General features: G+C 36.3%; 1 protein-coding gene across 1 annotated transcript in view; it reads left to right on the top strand.

Annotated features, from left to right (window-relative positions):
* MMP16 (matrix metallopeptidase 16) overlaps window positions 1-15187 on the top strand; it is a 302769-nt gene that overhangs the window by 277926 nt on the left and 9656 nt on the right. Inside the window, exons 8-9 of the mRNA XM_037142770.2 lie at window positions 2006-2156; window positions 11708-11823. Of these exons, the coding sequence (XP_036998665.1) occupies window positions 2006-2156; window positions 11708-11823 (267 nt within the window). The remainder of the gene's footprint in view (window positions 1-2005; window positions 2157-11707; window positions 11824-15187) is intronic.

Raw genomic sequence — 15187 nt, 5'->3', positions numbered from 1 at the left:
TCATACGGAACTGGAAAGCATTATGCTGAGTGAAATAGGCCAGGTGCTGAAAGACAAATACCATATGATCTCACCTTTAACAGGAAGCTAAACAACAAAACAAACAAGTAAGCAGAAAAAAAAAACCCCAAAAACAAAGACACTGAAATAGAGAACAAGGGGATAGTGACCAGAGGGGAGAAGGAAGGGAAGTTAAGGGGAAAAGGGGGAGGGATTTGGAGGAACAAATAGGAAGGACGCAGGGACGAGAACTAAGGGGGGGGGGAGGAAATGGGAGGGAGGTGGGGAGCAAGGGGCAGGGGGAGGCTGGGATGGGAAAAATTGACAAAAAACTGTACTTGAAAAATAACTAAATAAAATTAAAAAAAAAAAAAAAAAAAAAAAAATAGAAATAAAGTCATTTCAACTTTGTTATGGGAAAATCTTTTCGCATCAAGAAAAAAATGTACAATTGTATTTTCTGTGTAATTACTAGAAAATTAAATGTATAACTCATAATCAGCATTGAATTGTTTTCTTGAATTCTATGCCACAAATACTCAGCAGGAAATGTGTTTTCTTATTTTTGTGTGTGTGTACAATTTACTATTGGGACATCATCATGTGACCTGAAAGCAAATGTTTGCTAAGTTTTCTGTTTCTTTGTTTTCTAAATATAGTATAGTGCATTTTTAGAAAAATTTCCTGCAGATTGATCTGAAAAGAAAAAGGAGTCAATTGACATTTTCTATAGTGAAAGTCTTACTGTTTCTTCCTATTACTAATGGAGAACTCCAACAGTATAGAGAAGTATTTATTTTTAAAAAATATTTGAAAAAAAACAGTTTTTCTACAATAACAAGAATTTCCTGGAAGAATTGTAACCTTTTCTTTCATCACATACTGTTCTTTCCTTCTCAAGACACATGGGCAACATGGAAAGAAAGCTTCTGTGAACATTTCTCCTGCTACCTGCACCAAAGAACCCTTGCTGGTGGGAATGCAGGCTGATATAGCCACTGTGGAAAACAGTATGGGGTTTCCTCAAAAATTAAAAGTGGAACTGCCTTATGACCCAGTTATTTCACATCTGGGTATTTATCCAAATAATATAAAAATACTAATTGAAAAAGACATGTGTACCTCCATGTTCATTCCAGCATTATTTACAATAGCCAATACATAGAAGCAACCTAGGTGTCCAATGATTAGTGAGTAGATTTTTTTAAGTGTGGGATATTAATAAACTATAAATAGGAATGAAATCTTTCCATTTGCGGCATCATTAGAAGACCTAGAAGGGTATTATACTAAGTGAAATAAGTCAGACAGAAAAACGAATACCATGTTATATCAGATATGAGTGCAATCTAAAAAGAACAAAAACAAAACAAACAAAAGTAATAAGTACAGAGCACAAGCTGGCATTTGCCAGAATATAGAGGGGTTGGAGGAATTGGCAAAATGCCTGAAGAGGGCTGAGGAGTACAAATTTCCTGTTATAAAACAAAGTCCTGGGGAGGTCATGTACCTCACAATGACTGTAGGTAACAATACTGTGTTGTGTATTTGAAAGGTGCTAAGACAGATCTTAAAATTCTTATTACAAGAAAAAAAGTTTTAGTGTGACAGATGGTAACCAGACTCATTATGGTGGTCATTTCCCAGTATATACAAATATCGAATCATTAAATTATACAGTAACCCCAAACTTAGACAAAAGCAGGGCCTCTGGTTCCCAGAGAAAACATCCTTGATCTTTGATTCAGAACTATTTTATTTTAGCAAGTTATAGATGTATCTTTATTTCTTAAATTATTTCTAATTGGGTTCCTAAATAGTTATTTATTATACCTCCTTTAGAAAATAGCATGGATTCAAAGATACCATCCTTGATTCAGCTGTGACTGCTGTGAAGTTATCATGTGAATATCATGGAAAATCATTTTTAATGCAGGGTTAATCAATATATTCTAATTTCTGGCATTGAATTAGTGTATTCTGAATTTGCACTTATTTCATACAGGTAACAAATATTGGGTGTTTAAGGACACGACTCTTCAACCAGGCTACCCTCATGACTTGATTACTCTTGGGAGTGGAATTCCACCTCATGGCATTGATTCAGCCATTTGGTGGGAGGACGTTGGGAAAACCTATTTCTTCAAGGGAAACAGGTCAGTACACACTTCACCAGAGTAAAGCAGTTCAGTGCTGTTTAGAGTAACTGATATTTCTAGTCTATCACAGGCAAGTACTGTTGATGAAAGAATTGGTTGTTTGCATATCAAGACAAGAATTATTGAAATCTGGAATTGAAAATGGTTTTAACATATTTTAAAATAACAGTCAGTGTAAATTTTCCTCTACTACACCCAAATAATGTGGCTTTCTTATGAAATTAAATATATAGTATATATTCTTTCTCTTTTCTGTAACCTTAACATGCCTTAAAGCTGTATAGGCAGTGTATACCCACCCTTACAATGTATTTTGTTAAAATAATTTTTTTACTTTTTTATTTAAAAATTTTTAGCAAAGGCTTTTTTGTGCTTTTATATTAAAAGTTAAATTCTTACACTGTTGCACAGTTCATTGTGAACATTTTAAAATAATTCCTGCCCTGGCATGTATGGTTCAGTGAATTGAGTGCCAGTCTGTGAACCAAAGTGTCACCAGTTCATTCCCAGTCAGGGCACACACCTGGGTTGCAGGCCAGATCCTCAGTTGGGGGCTGGAGGGAGGCAGCCATACATTGATGTTTCTCTCCCTTTCTCTCTCACTTCCCCTCTCTCTAAAAATAAATAAATAAAATCTTTAAAAAATATAAAATAAATTCAGTTTAGTCATCGATTCTATTTATTAAGACACTACTTATTTAAGTACCAGCAATAGGTATAAATGACAGGCTTTAATGTCCAATAAGCTAGTTTTGCTTTAGGAAAGGATATCAACCTTGTTTATTTTGCAATTTCCAATTTTTGATTACAAATGACTTCATACATTGAGCTTTGTCTCTGAGACCAAAAATCCTATAATTTGCCTAGAATGCATACTTTAAAATTTATTCTGTTACTAACTTTGTGTACGTTAGATTTGTCTATATATTTTCATAGCAAAATGTTCACAGATTTCACTCATTTCTTACTAAATCATAAAAGATAAATGACTAATCAAACAAAAATTTTATTCAAGTAGATGATAATTACTTAATGGCCACAAAGCATAAATGACTCTGAAAATGACACAAATGTGGTAGAGCAGGAAAGGAGAGTGGAGAAATCAGTTCACAGCATGAGGCCCACTAAGGAAAGGAAGTCTGCAGACCTACAATATTATCTCTAAAATAACATCCCTCAGGGAGTTTAATTGCTTAGAAATAGGTTCAGTACCAGTGGCTGGGGAATTTTGTTTTGGATTTTTTCTTCCTTCCTTTCTTTTTTGTTCCAAAAGGCATGAGAAGGCTGAGAAGATGGCCAGGAGAAGTGAACTCACACAGAACACAAAAGCTTAGCTATATAGTTTCCATGAGGATTTCATGGATGATCCTAAAACTACCATATCATTACCTAACAACCTTTTTTGTTTTCTTTTTATATTTCTTTTTTAACACTTTTTAAAAATATATTTTATTAATTATGCCATTACAATTGTCCTATCCCCCCGTTCATTCCCCTCCACCCTGCACACCCCTCTCCCACTATTCCCCCCTTTAGTTTATCTCCATGTGTCTCAAGTTCTTTAGATTCTATATTTCCCCTACTATTCTTGTCCTCCCCGCTGTCTATTTTCTATCTACCATCTACGCTACGTACTCTCTGTACCTTCTCCCTCCTTTTCCTCCTCCCACTCCCTTGTTGCTAACCCTCCATGTGATCTCCGTTTCTATGGTTCTGCTCCTGATTAGCTGTCCTCTTAAATTGCTTTTGTTTTAGGTGTGGTTGTTAATAACTGTGAGTTTGCTGTCCTTTCACTGTTCATATTTTTTATCTTCTTTTTCTTAGATAAGTCCCTTTAACATTTCATATAATAATGGCTTGGTGATGATGAACTCCTTGAACTTGATCTTATCTGAGAAGCACTTTATCTGCCCTTCCATTCTAAATGAAAGCTTTGCTGGATAGAGCAATCCTGGTTGTAGGTCTTTGGATTTCATGACTTGGAATACTTCTTTTCAGCCCCTTCTTGCCTGTAAGGTCTCTTTTGAGAAATCCACTGACAGTCTGATGGGAACTCCTTTGTAGGTGACTGTCCCCTCATCTCTTGCTGCTCCCAGGATTCTCTCCTTCATTTTAATCTTGGCTAATGTAATTATGATGTGCCTTGGTGTGTTCCTCCTTGGGTCCAACTTCTTTGGGACTCTCTGAGCTTCCTGGATTTCCTGGAAGTCTATTTCCTTTGCCAGAATGAGTAAGTTCTCCTTTATTATTTATTCAAATACGGTTTTCACTCGTGGCTGTTCCTCTTCTCCTTCTGGTACCCCTATAATTCAAATGTTGAAATGTTTAAAGATGTCCTAGAGGTTCCTAAGCCTCTCCTCATATTTTTTGGAATTCTTGTTTCTTCGTTCTTTTCTGTTTGGTCATTTTTTTCTTCCTTCTGGTCCACTCCCTTGATTTGAGTCCCAGTTTCCTTTCCATCACTATTGGTTTCTGTGCATTTCCCTTCATTTCAATGAGTTTATCCTTCATTTGTTCCTCTAATTTGTGACTAAAATCAACCAGTTCTGTGAGCATTTTGATCACTAGTGTTTTGAACTGTGCATCTGAAAGGTTGACTATCTCTTGGTCACTTAGAATTATAGGCTCTGGGGCCTTGAGCTGTTCTTGAGTCATAATGTTTTGGTCTGTTTGTGCCTGTTATGTATGAGGGGCAGAGCCTTACATGTTCATGAGGGTGGGGTGACCCAGTCACTGATTTGTGATGCTGTATGTGGCGGTGGGGTCAGAGAGGGGCAATTGCATTTGTTTCACTCTCTCTGGGATTTTGGTCCCCTCTGCTGCTTCCCACAAGCAAACCTAGCCCCCCTGGTGCCAGCTCCCAGGTGTGTGGGCGTGTGTACCCTCCAGGATCCTGTGGGTCTCTCCAACAAACTCTCTGTGAGTCTGGGAGCCTCTCCAGTCACCTTTACCCTGAAAGTCTTTACAATTGGTGCTTTCGGGCTCTAGTTCCGGCCGCTGGGGCCCTAGCCTGCACAGTCTGTCTCACTGTTCGCTCCTTTCCTTGGCTTATCTAGGCACGCAGTCAGCCAGCCACATTGCGCCTTCACTGGGTCTGCCTATTGCCACCCCACACCTGGGATCTGCCAACCGCTGCCTTTGCTCCTGGGTTGGTCCGGCAGATCTTTCCAGCCTGTCCCACTCCACCAGCCGCTGACTGCCCCTCTTACCAGTCTGGCTAAATGGTTCGTTGTTGTCGGACTTCCATACAGTTCAATTTCTGTGTTTTTTTACTAAAACTTTGTTATCTTTAAACTTGGTTGTGCGAGGAGGCACAATGTTTCCACCTACGCCTCCATCTTGGCTGGAAGTTCCCTAATAACCTTTTTTTTCACACTTGTAGTGTTTCTTTTAATGTTTTCTTCTGAGTGTTTAGCATTTATTGAAAATTTAAGTTTAGGAATTAAATGTGGGTTACCTAAAATTAGTGGAATCAATGAAAATTAGATACCAAATTTATGGTAGAATAAAGACTATACCAAAAATTAGAAAAGAAGTTTAATTATTTTATTTCCTACTTGAGAAGGTGCATGCAAATACAACAAAATGTACAGAAGTATTACTTTAATTTTAAGTTCTGTTTTTAATAGCTTTTTTATGTGTTTTAGAATATTTAAAGAAAAGATTACAGTTAGTTTCCATGTGTGATCTTCTATAATACTGAATTATGGATGCTTTATAAACAGATCACTTCACATATTTGTCAAATTATATAATTCCAAAGTCACAACATTTTTATATTTATAAATAATTCATCCTGGATTAAAAGTTAATGGAGCACTGGCTAGTGTAGCTCAGTGGATTGAGCATGGACCTGTGAAGCAAAGGGTCTCTGGTTCAATTCCCAGTCGGGGCACATGCCTATTGTTTTAGTTGTGGGTTACAGGCCAGATCCCCAGTAGAGGACACAGGAGAGGCAATCACACATTGATGTTTCTCTCCCACTCTTTCTCCTTCCCTCCCCTCTCTCTAAGAAAATAAATAAATAAAATATTTTTTAAAAAGTTAATGGAGAAGACGTGAGTTCTCTAATTCAAACACAAAAACAGCAATTGTAGCCCTGGCTGGTGTAGCTCAGTGGATTGAGCACGGGCCTGCGAATCACACAGGCCTGCCTGTGCAGGCCAGTTCCCAGCAGGGAACACACAAGAGGCAACCACACATTGATATTTCTCTCCTTCTCTCCTTCCCTTCCCCTCTAAAGATAAATAAATAAAATCTTTAAAAAAAAAAAAAAAAAAAACAGCAATTGTTACAAATTTTGTATAAGGGATAGAGGAATGTTTCTATTCTACATTGTATATTTACAGTGCTTACTAATTTTAACATTTTATATATTTTCTATGTATATTTTTGAGAAAAAGCATAATGTGAATTTATTTGTCTATACTTAGTCATTCCTTTTCTCCCACTGTCACCTTTCTGCTTTAAAAAAAATGATGGAAAGGTGGGTTGGAGGCACAGGCTTGAGATACCTGACATAAATCAGACTGCAAGCAGGGGCCTCATGAAATCTAACTATAGAGATAAAGAAAATGAAATGATGGTTCTTTAACTAGCTCTGCAATTTCTGATGGAAATTTCTAGCTTCCTTGCCACATAGACAGCATGGACCTCATCCCCAAGTTCTTCCTTGACCTTTTCTTCCTATGCTATAATCTGATGATACATGAATACAGTCAGATCTCCATAGCATTTAGCTCTAAAATGCTGTGTTTCTAAATCATCTCTCAGCATCTTCTCACAACTATGTCTAAGACTCTATTGCCATACTTCATTCTAAGCTTAACCTTTGAGACATTTAGTATATTTCAAAGAAAGAAGTCAGAATAACTTGAACAACAGTAAAAATGCCAGTACCATAAAAAAGAAGTCAAAATATAGATCAGTTTGGTTTGTTTATTTTTCTGATCATCACTAGTAATCAAACGTTTATTTCTTTCAGCTTAAGTTGTGTGTTTATGAAGTCATTATTCAATGTGTATTTGTTAAAAGTCATTTATCATAGTATAAATCGATAATTCAATCCTGTCGCACTTTTAAGAACATTCATGAAAACTGAGATTTGTATAATTATTTGGATAGGGAAAACAGAGTGGACCTGTGTTTGTGATAACTTAACAGAAGCAAGTAGCCTAGACTCTGAACAAAGAAATAAGACAGAAAAGGAGGAAACATTGCTGAGTCTTGTGAAATAACCTTTGGAGCCACTTTTGTTCATTTGGAGTTCAGTATCCAGCAACACCTCATTAAAGCAGATCATTCCAGAATTGTCTACACTATTTTTCTTCTCACAGAAGGAATTTAAGAAAGTGTTCTATATTCTTACATGGACATTTTTTGTTTCTTATGGTTGTGACCCATAATCAAGTCTAAAAAATAATGAATAAATCTCATTCTAAACAAATTTTGAAGCATTGATCCCTAATGCCTCTCTCAAAGATTCAGCAATTTAAAGTCATAATTTTAAAGGTAGAGATCACTGATATATCAGAAGAAAAACTGTAAGGTTCATTAGAATAGCCTGTATCACTTTCTGACAATCTTCCACAAATTCCAAAATTTATTCCATCACAATAACTACATTTTAAACTCAGACAAATATTTTATTTACAGCATTCCATCTGAACATATTAATATACTTCTCAAAGAACCCCTAAGCTTACTTTTCAAACAGAAAAAAAAATCAGTGGAATGAGCTTTTTGTTCATGTTGAAATATATTCAAATATTTTGAAAATTAAAATGCAAACTTGTATTTATAACTAGCCATGGGCCCTTTAGAGAGCAGCTCTGGATATAGTGAGAGGATTCTCATTACAATAAAATATACTGATGTGTGTGTGTGTGTGTGTGTGTGTGTGTGTATCAAAGGTGGCATACAGCAGATAACCTGAGAGTCTGAGCCTACACTGAGATTTTCAGATTGTAAAATAGTCTCAAATTAGAGTATTACCTTATCTTCTATCAGAGAGAAGGAGAAATATGCTTCTTATGATAAATTCATACCAGAATTATGGTCCTACAAGAGTGTGCAATAAGCCCTGGCTGGTGTAGCTCAGTGGATTGAGTGTGGGCCTGCAAACCAGACAATCGCGGTTTGATTCCCAGTCAGGGCACATACCCAGGTTGCAGGCCGGTTCCCTGCAGGCCAGTTCCCAGCAGGTGATGCATGAAAGGCAACCATACATTGATGTTTCTCTCCCTCTCTCCTTCTCTTCCCCTCTAAAAATAAATAAATAAAATATTTTAAAAAAAAGAGTGTACAATAAAATTTGCATTCCATTATTGTTTCTTTGAAATGTAATCTTCATGAATCTTATGTAGGTGCTCAGAGAATTGTTGGAGTGTAAAAATGGATGGATGACTGATAGAACTGGGGAAGAAGAAAATCATACTCACACATAAAGATTAATAATTTTAGTAGTGAGAGAGTGAGAATGGCAGGTGATTAATAGTTTCCTCATCAAGGAAAAATGAGCAGTGTTGTGATAGAAAACCATATTTAACCATGAATCAGAGAGAGTTAGCTTCAACTCTGCAACATTCAAGAGGAACTATGACCAAATCATTACATTTGAATAATGTGACACCCAATGCTTTGTCAGTGAAGGCACTGAATGACAGTGTCTTTGTAGGGTGCATCATAGAAAAATAATGTGAAGTGGCCATAGAAAAATAAGATAAAATAATGTATGCATATAAATTTATAGCTATAAGCACTGTAAAATATGTGAGTGTTGTTACAAGAACATTGTAATCACTGTTCCTTGGAGAACAAACCTGGTTCTTAAGTGCATAGTGACCTTTCTAAAATCATATATAGTGTGATCCTATTGTCCCTAGGATTTTAAGTTATTCCAAACTTTTATGTTAGCTAAATATAAAGACTGTTTATGTTTATGTCATCTGAAAAATGCCATTTATTGTAATGAAAAAATCATTACTAAATCTATCCCATGATGGGAACACCCTGCCTAGTAAATTTTAACACAGTGAAGCATTCTAACTTTTAGAGGCATAAACTGTGGGAGAAAAACAAAAGGGGTTCTTAGTGTCCATGAAGTAAGTTATTTGACAGTTTTTTTGTGAGATATTTTTTTATGGTCAATTGCATAAACCAATTGGTTAACCTGTATGACTATTGTAAGCCCCATTGAGATATTGCCTTGAGAAAAGAGAGCTGGAGATTTTGAGTGGATTATCAGTCCTATTAACCATTCTGTGTTCATAACAGAATGTTCTGTGAGAGATTATTTATAATAATTTAAAAGCAGATATTTCCCTGAACACAGTATGAATGCAAACATAGTTCAGTGCTGGAAGAATGATGCTCTACTGACTTCTCTTCTTCAGAAGGATGGGCCCAGTCACTGTGGTCTCAGCTCAATGCCTTTCCAGAAGCTCTCTGATCTATGATCTGTTCTTACCATCCATTGATAACAATCTGTGACACACACCTGTCACCCTGTGTTTCCTTCAGGACAAAGTTGGCCTGTGGCTGATGTATTGGAACCCTTCCTGAAACTCCCTTTTTTCCTTCTTACGTGAGCACTGAAGATGAAGAGAATGCTAATATCCTCAATATTATATGAGTGAGGTTTGTAGAAATCTAGAGAAAACCCCTCTTCACAAGATCCCACAGCTGTGTAGATGAAGGATCCACCACTGACTCAGAATAGGAAAATACTCAGAGAAGACCAGAAATTTTTTTTCATGATTTCAACCAAAATGCCTAATCCCAAGTTTATACATAAAGTGTATTATTCCCCAAACCTGCTGGTCAAACACTATCTTTAGCAGATTGTTACAGATGTTTAAAAATATTTGTCAAGTAAATTTGGAAATCATATTTGTTATGTGTAGAGGAAAGAGTAGAGACTTTAAAATCAGACAGAGTTGGTTATAAATTTACATGTCGTTCATTGTCTTCCAAGAACTCTTCTTTCTCGTGTAGAAACAGTGGTTTCCATCTCAGGTGCACTGTGATTAAACCATATAATGCCTAGACCATTCTGACAGTCATAAGAAAGGCTATTAAACTGTCAATCCCTAGAACATTCCAGAGATCAGTTTGTTTGAGAACATATGTCCAATATGTAATCCAGAGTCACAGTGTTCAGTTTGTCCCTTAGATGCCCTCTCAAGAACTAGGCATCTGGGGATCCTGACTTTACCTTTATCTGTTTTTCTGTCCATCCACTGAGGTCTCCATTCAAGACCTGGTCAAAGTACACACTCAGACACCTGGTCACCTCATGCACAACTACACTCTGATTTCATAGGCACCTGAATTCAGCATACCTAAGACCAGACTCAGGACACTTAAGTCGCCCCAGACAGCCCCTGCTCCTACTGCACTGAATGTTGGAATCTTACTTCAGAAAGCCAGACTCCAATTCCTGAGTTATTTGCCATCTCTCACATGTGCTTTTGAACCACTGTTAGCCCTGGGACTTCTTCAAAATGACATCTCCATACCTTATATTACCAAGAGCTCCACAGTGTACACGCTAATTGGTGTCCTTTTTTTCTATGTTACCTCCTTCCATCCATTAAACTCACAGCAGCAGCAAAAACAAAGCCACAATTCGACGCTCCTCTGCTCAGTGGACCGTGGCTTCACATCTCCCTGGAGGGTTTCAGGTTTGCTGTAGTGTGAGGGTCTGTATGATTGCAGATGCAGTTTGCACACTAATTTTCGCTCCCCGTGCTACCTCAATTCTGGTCACAAAGCTCACTGTGGATGTTTGGCACTCAAGCTTGTCACCGCCACAAGAACTTTCCATGACTCCTCACTCCACCTGGTGTGCTCCTCCTCCAAAACCACATCTACTGCTGCTCACTTACTCTGTGCTCAGACATCAGCTTATTGTAGACCCCTCTCTGTTCCCTTAACCCATATTGAGGGATAATTTGATCTGCTTTCTTTTCTTAATAGATATTTCCACCTGCTAGCATAGTATGTATTTTTGATAAGTTGGTTTTTTGCTCATAACCCCCAAAATACCCTAAAAGGTAAGACTGATGAGAACTGGGACATGTCTATTTAGTTCAAAGTTGTATCTCTAGCACCTATAATAATGCCAGGCACAGAGCAGGTACTTAGATAAATGTTGAATAAATAAATGAACCAAGATTCTATTTCAGATTGTTTGAAAAAATGTTCAGCTGTCTAAGTGAGATTGTTAAAAAATGGAAACCTTTGACTTATACATATATTGATGCTACCTTTTTGGACTGTAAATATACTTATCTAGTTCTTTAAATTAATTATAAAAGTCTAAATAAATGCACAATAACATACCTAGTTTTCACATATGCAGGAAAGAAAACAGAATACATATTTTGGTTCCACTGTCTTTACAGTGATTTAAATCAATTCTAAAAATCATTACCAGGTATACAGGTGGCATGCAGCAAGAAGGATGAATGTTAGCTACTGCTGTCAGTATACATAATTTCCTTTCCTATGCATGTGTTGTTTTTCTTGCCTTTATCCTTTTTTAGGTATTGGAGATATAGTGAAGAAATGAAAACCATGGACCCTGGCTATCCCAAACCCATTACAGTCTGGAAAGGTATCCCTGACTCTCCTCAGGGAGCATTCGTGCACAAGGAGAACGGTACGCAGCATGTGAATTATACATTTTGTGATTTACTACATATTTCTGTATTATATTCTAGTTTTTTGGTGTATTAAGTCATTAGTAAGCTCCACACTAGAGCTATATCATACTGTATTACCGCATATATAAATTTACTCATTTACATTTAATATTCTGCTCAAGATATTTTTTAAACTCAATTTATTTAGAAAAAGATGAAAGTGATTTTTTTAAATGAAGGATGTGAATACCTTTGGAGTGACGTCACCTACTTTTCTTCTAAAATTTGTGTGAAGATAATAACACATCATGGGATGGGAGCTGGTCACAGAAAAATAAGTTGTAATTGTAGCTGAGGCACAGAAACACCTGGAAACGGGGCATGTTGAGGGTGAAATTTTTCATGCATTTCTTTGGCGGAGACTGTCAGCAAAAAAGGAAGATACCAGCTCAGAACAGCCAGGCATAATTGCTTAATAATGAGAAACAGTTCAGAGTAGCCCAAGCCCCCTGTGCTCACTCTCAGGATTTGAGATTCAGCCAGATCCTAAGTGGTAGTTAGCCAAGCAATTGATAGTCCACACTCCCTGATGTTGGCATATATCAAGGCTGAACACTTTTCTCCTCATGCAGGGATTAATAAATAGGACTACCCATGATAACAATAATTCAAAATAAAATCTAAACACAGTGTCCCAGAATGAAGAAAGGGAAAGAGATGTCATTCTGAAATGAACAGAAAAGAAACTCACCCTGTCAAATGACTTATAATAGGAACCAGAAGAAAATTATAATTATGTGGGTCTTCAAGAGCATGAAAAGCCTATAACATAAATATAAGAGGAAAATATACACTTCTTGCAAGAACAAAATTATCTTCCCACATTAAAGTGTATTTCAGAAGGAGAGAAATAATTTTCTTATATTCAAAAATGAATGTTTTCTTTTCGCATGGCAAAGAATAACTTTGTAAAATACTAACAGAAATTTTCATGTTGGGAAAATCAGTGCTTACAAATGACAAAAATCTACAAATAAAATTTTATCACATTTGTGTCTTCCGGACCTTAACTGGTCCACCCCCTCTTCGGTATTTCAATATAAGCTCAATTTTCATCCTTCAGGAAATCCTCCTTGAATATCCTCTTTTGGGACCTGATCCCTCTCACTCAAAATCTCAACTTACAACCACCAACATACATGCCTATCATAACCTCTTGAAAGGCAGTCACACAGTAACCATTCAATAAATGTTAGTTGTTGAAATTAAGTTTACTTTGCCATTGCTGTAAAGTTTCACTTCCTAAAGTGGAGATCTCCGAATTGTCTGAAACTCTTGTTCTGTAAGCAGCAATGTCAATGAATCTACCCACAGCAAGATCTCTGTTTTTGTTGTTGTTAGTTTTATTTTGCTTTTTGGTTTCTACATAAATCTCAAGCTGTGGATTCTTACTTGAAACTTAGACTTTTCAGTTTCTATTATGTTTGTATGAAAGAGAGGAATCTCAAATTAGTAAATAAATACATTTGTATTTATATTTAGACCCAAAGTAATTTCTTGTAAGACTAAGTACACACAGGTGATATTTATTAGTCACAAAATCAGAGATGGTACAGTTTTGAAATGGTTTGTCTATCCACCCTTCCAGCAATGTATGAATTTCTTCCTTGGAATTCTCTCCTCATGATAATTTCCAAAAGAGTCCTTTAAATTCAGCTATAGATTTTTGAAGGATATATTTGTATTAAAGTGAAATATGCCTTCAAAAGACATATTGATTTTAATTCTTCCAGTTTGACCAATGAAATATGGCCAAGAACGACCATTTACTGAGTAAGCTGCTGTATATTGGTTGAACTCTATGAATTCATTATCTAATTTAATTGTCCAACCCAACTATCTCTTCACCTCATTTATTATTATCTATAAATGAGGAATAAAATATCAGCAACTTTTAAGTAACTTTTTATGATAATAAAAGTGGTAAGATTACATATCTAACATTGGAAACTGGAACATTCTAGCCTCACAGAATGTGCTCAAATACACCATCTCCAAGTAAGAGGCAAAGCTAAAACATATTTTTCTATATTGTATCATTAAAGTAACTGGTGGTCCCTTGTGTTGGGCTCAGTGTTTCATTTTGACACACTAGACAAGCCCAGGATTTCTAGGAATGTAGCTTCTTGAGCTGTGAGCCTCTTTGTTTTCACCTGTAACCATCTTAACAGCTTTCTTATTTTCCTCTTTATTTTCAGTCCTCAAAAATAACTTCAAAAATCAAAATATTTGACTCATGCAGAATAGAGTGAAATAATTTCTTCTTGGTACTCACTATTCAACAGTGTTTTTTTTAAATCATGTGTTTCATTTTAATTTTTTAAATTACAGTTGATATTCATTGATATAACTTATGAAGTGATCCTTTAATAAGTCTAGTACCCATCTGGAACCATAAAACGTTATTAAAATATTATTAACTCTTCCCTGTGCTGCACTTTACATCATTGTGAGTTTTTAATTTATACTAAAATTGTGGTAATCTGTATTCACCCTCCCTCAAATTGTTTCTTATTAGAAAGATTAGACTTATTATTGATAACACATGTATTCAGTAAACTAAATTCTACTTCTGTAATTGTCATGTGTTACATGAAATTGACCTGCAGACCAGATAAACACCAAAATAGAAACTCCTGAACTTTAGTGTGATACCCAGTAATTTCATACTAATCAGCTTGGACTAAAACTTAGAAGATGAGGACAATTCCAGCTGTTAGCTTCTAGGTTGTAAGAAGTACATTCACCTATTTGAAAGGTTTGTTGAATTCTAGATCAATGCCATTATTGGATGATGATCGCCCGACAGACTATCATTTGTAAGGTCCTCTACATTGCTTCATCAAAGTTTATTGAGTAATTGCATTGGATTCATTAGCAGGGTCAAAACAGCAGCTCCCTGCAGAAAAATTTGAATATACATACACCTGTTTTTACTTGGCAAATTGTTCTGATTGCAAAACTGCCCTTTGCTACAAAAACTGATGGCAGACTATATGGCATTAAACAGAGTGACTTCTAAAACAAAGTGACCTGGAGTGATGCTCTGTCCTACTTGAAATTTTTTGAGAGATGTCAGTTTTCTGGTTTGTTTGTTTGTTTAAGGAGTGGTATCTATCACAGCCTGTGCTGTTTAACCAAAGAGTATTTGATCAAAGACAGGAGATCTCTAAAGGACCCAATCTTAGACAAGTCATTCATGTTCAGGCTCTAGAGCTACAGCAACATTTCACCAGGTCTTGGGCATTTTATTTCATCTGTGAGCCACAGTGTCTTTGCCTGGAAAGTATAGGCAACTAACTGTACTTGACAGAGTGGTTA

This window comes from Artibeus jamaicensis, unplaced genomic scaffold (genome assembly GCF_021234435.1).
Source record: "Artibeus jamaicensis isolate MK-2021 breed Jamaican fruit bat unplaced genomic scaffold, CSHL_Jam_final contig_386, whole genome shotgun sequence".
Lineage (NCBI taxonomy): Eukaryota > Metazoa > Chordata > Mammalia > Chiroptera > Phyllostomidae > Artibeus > Artibeus jamaicensis.
This window is presented reverse-complemented; position numbering and strand designations above follow the sequence as displayed.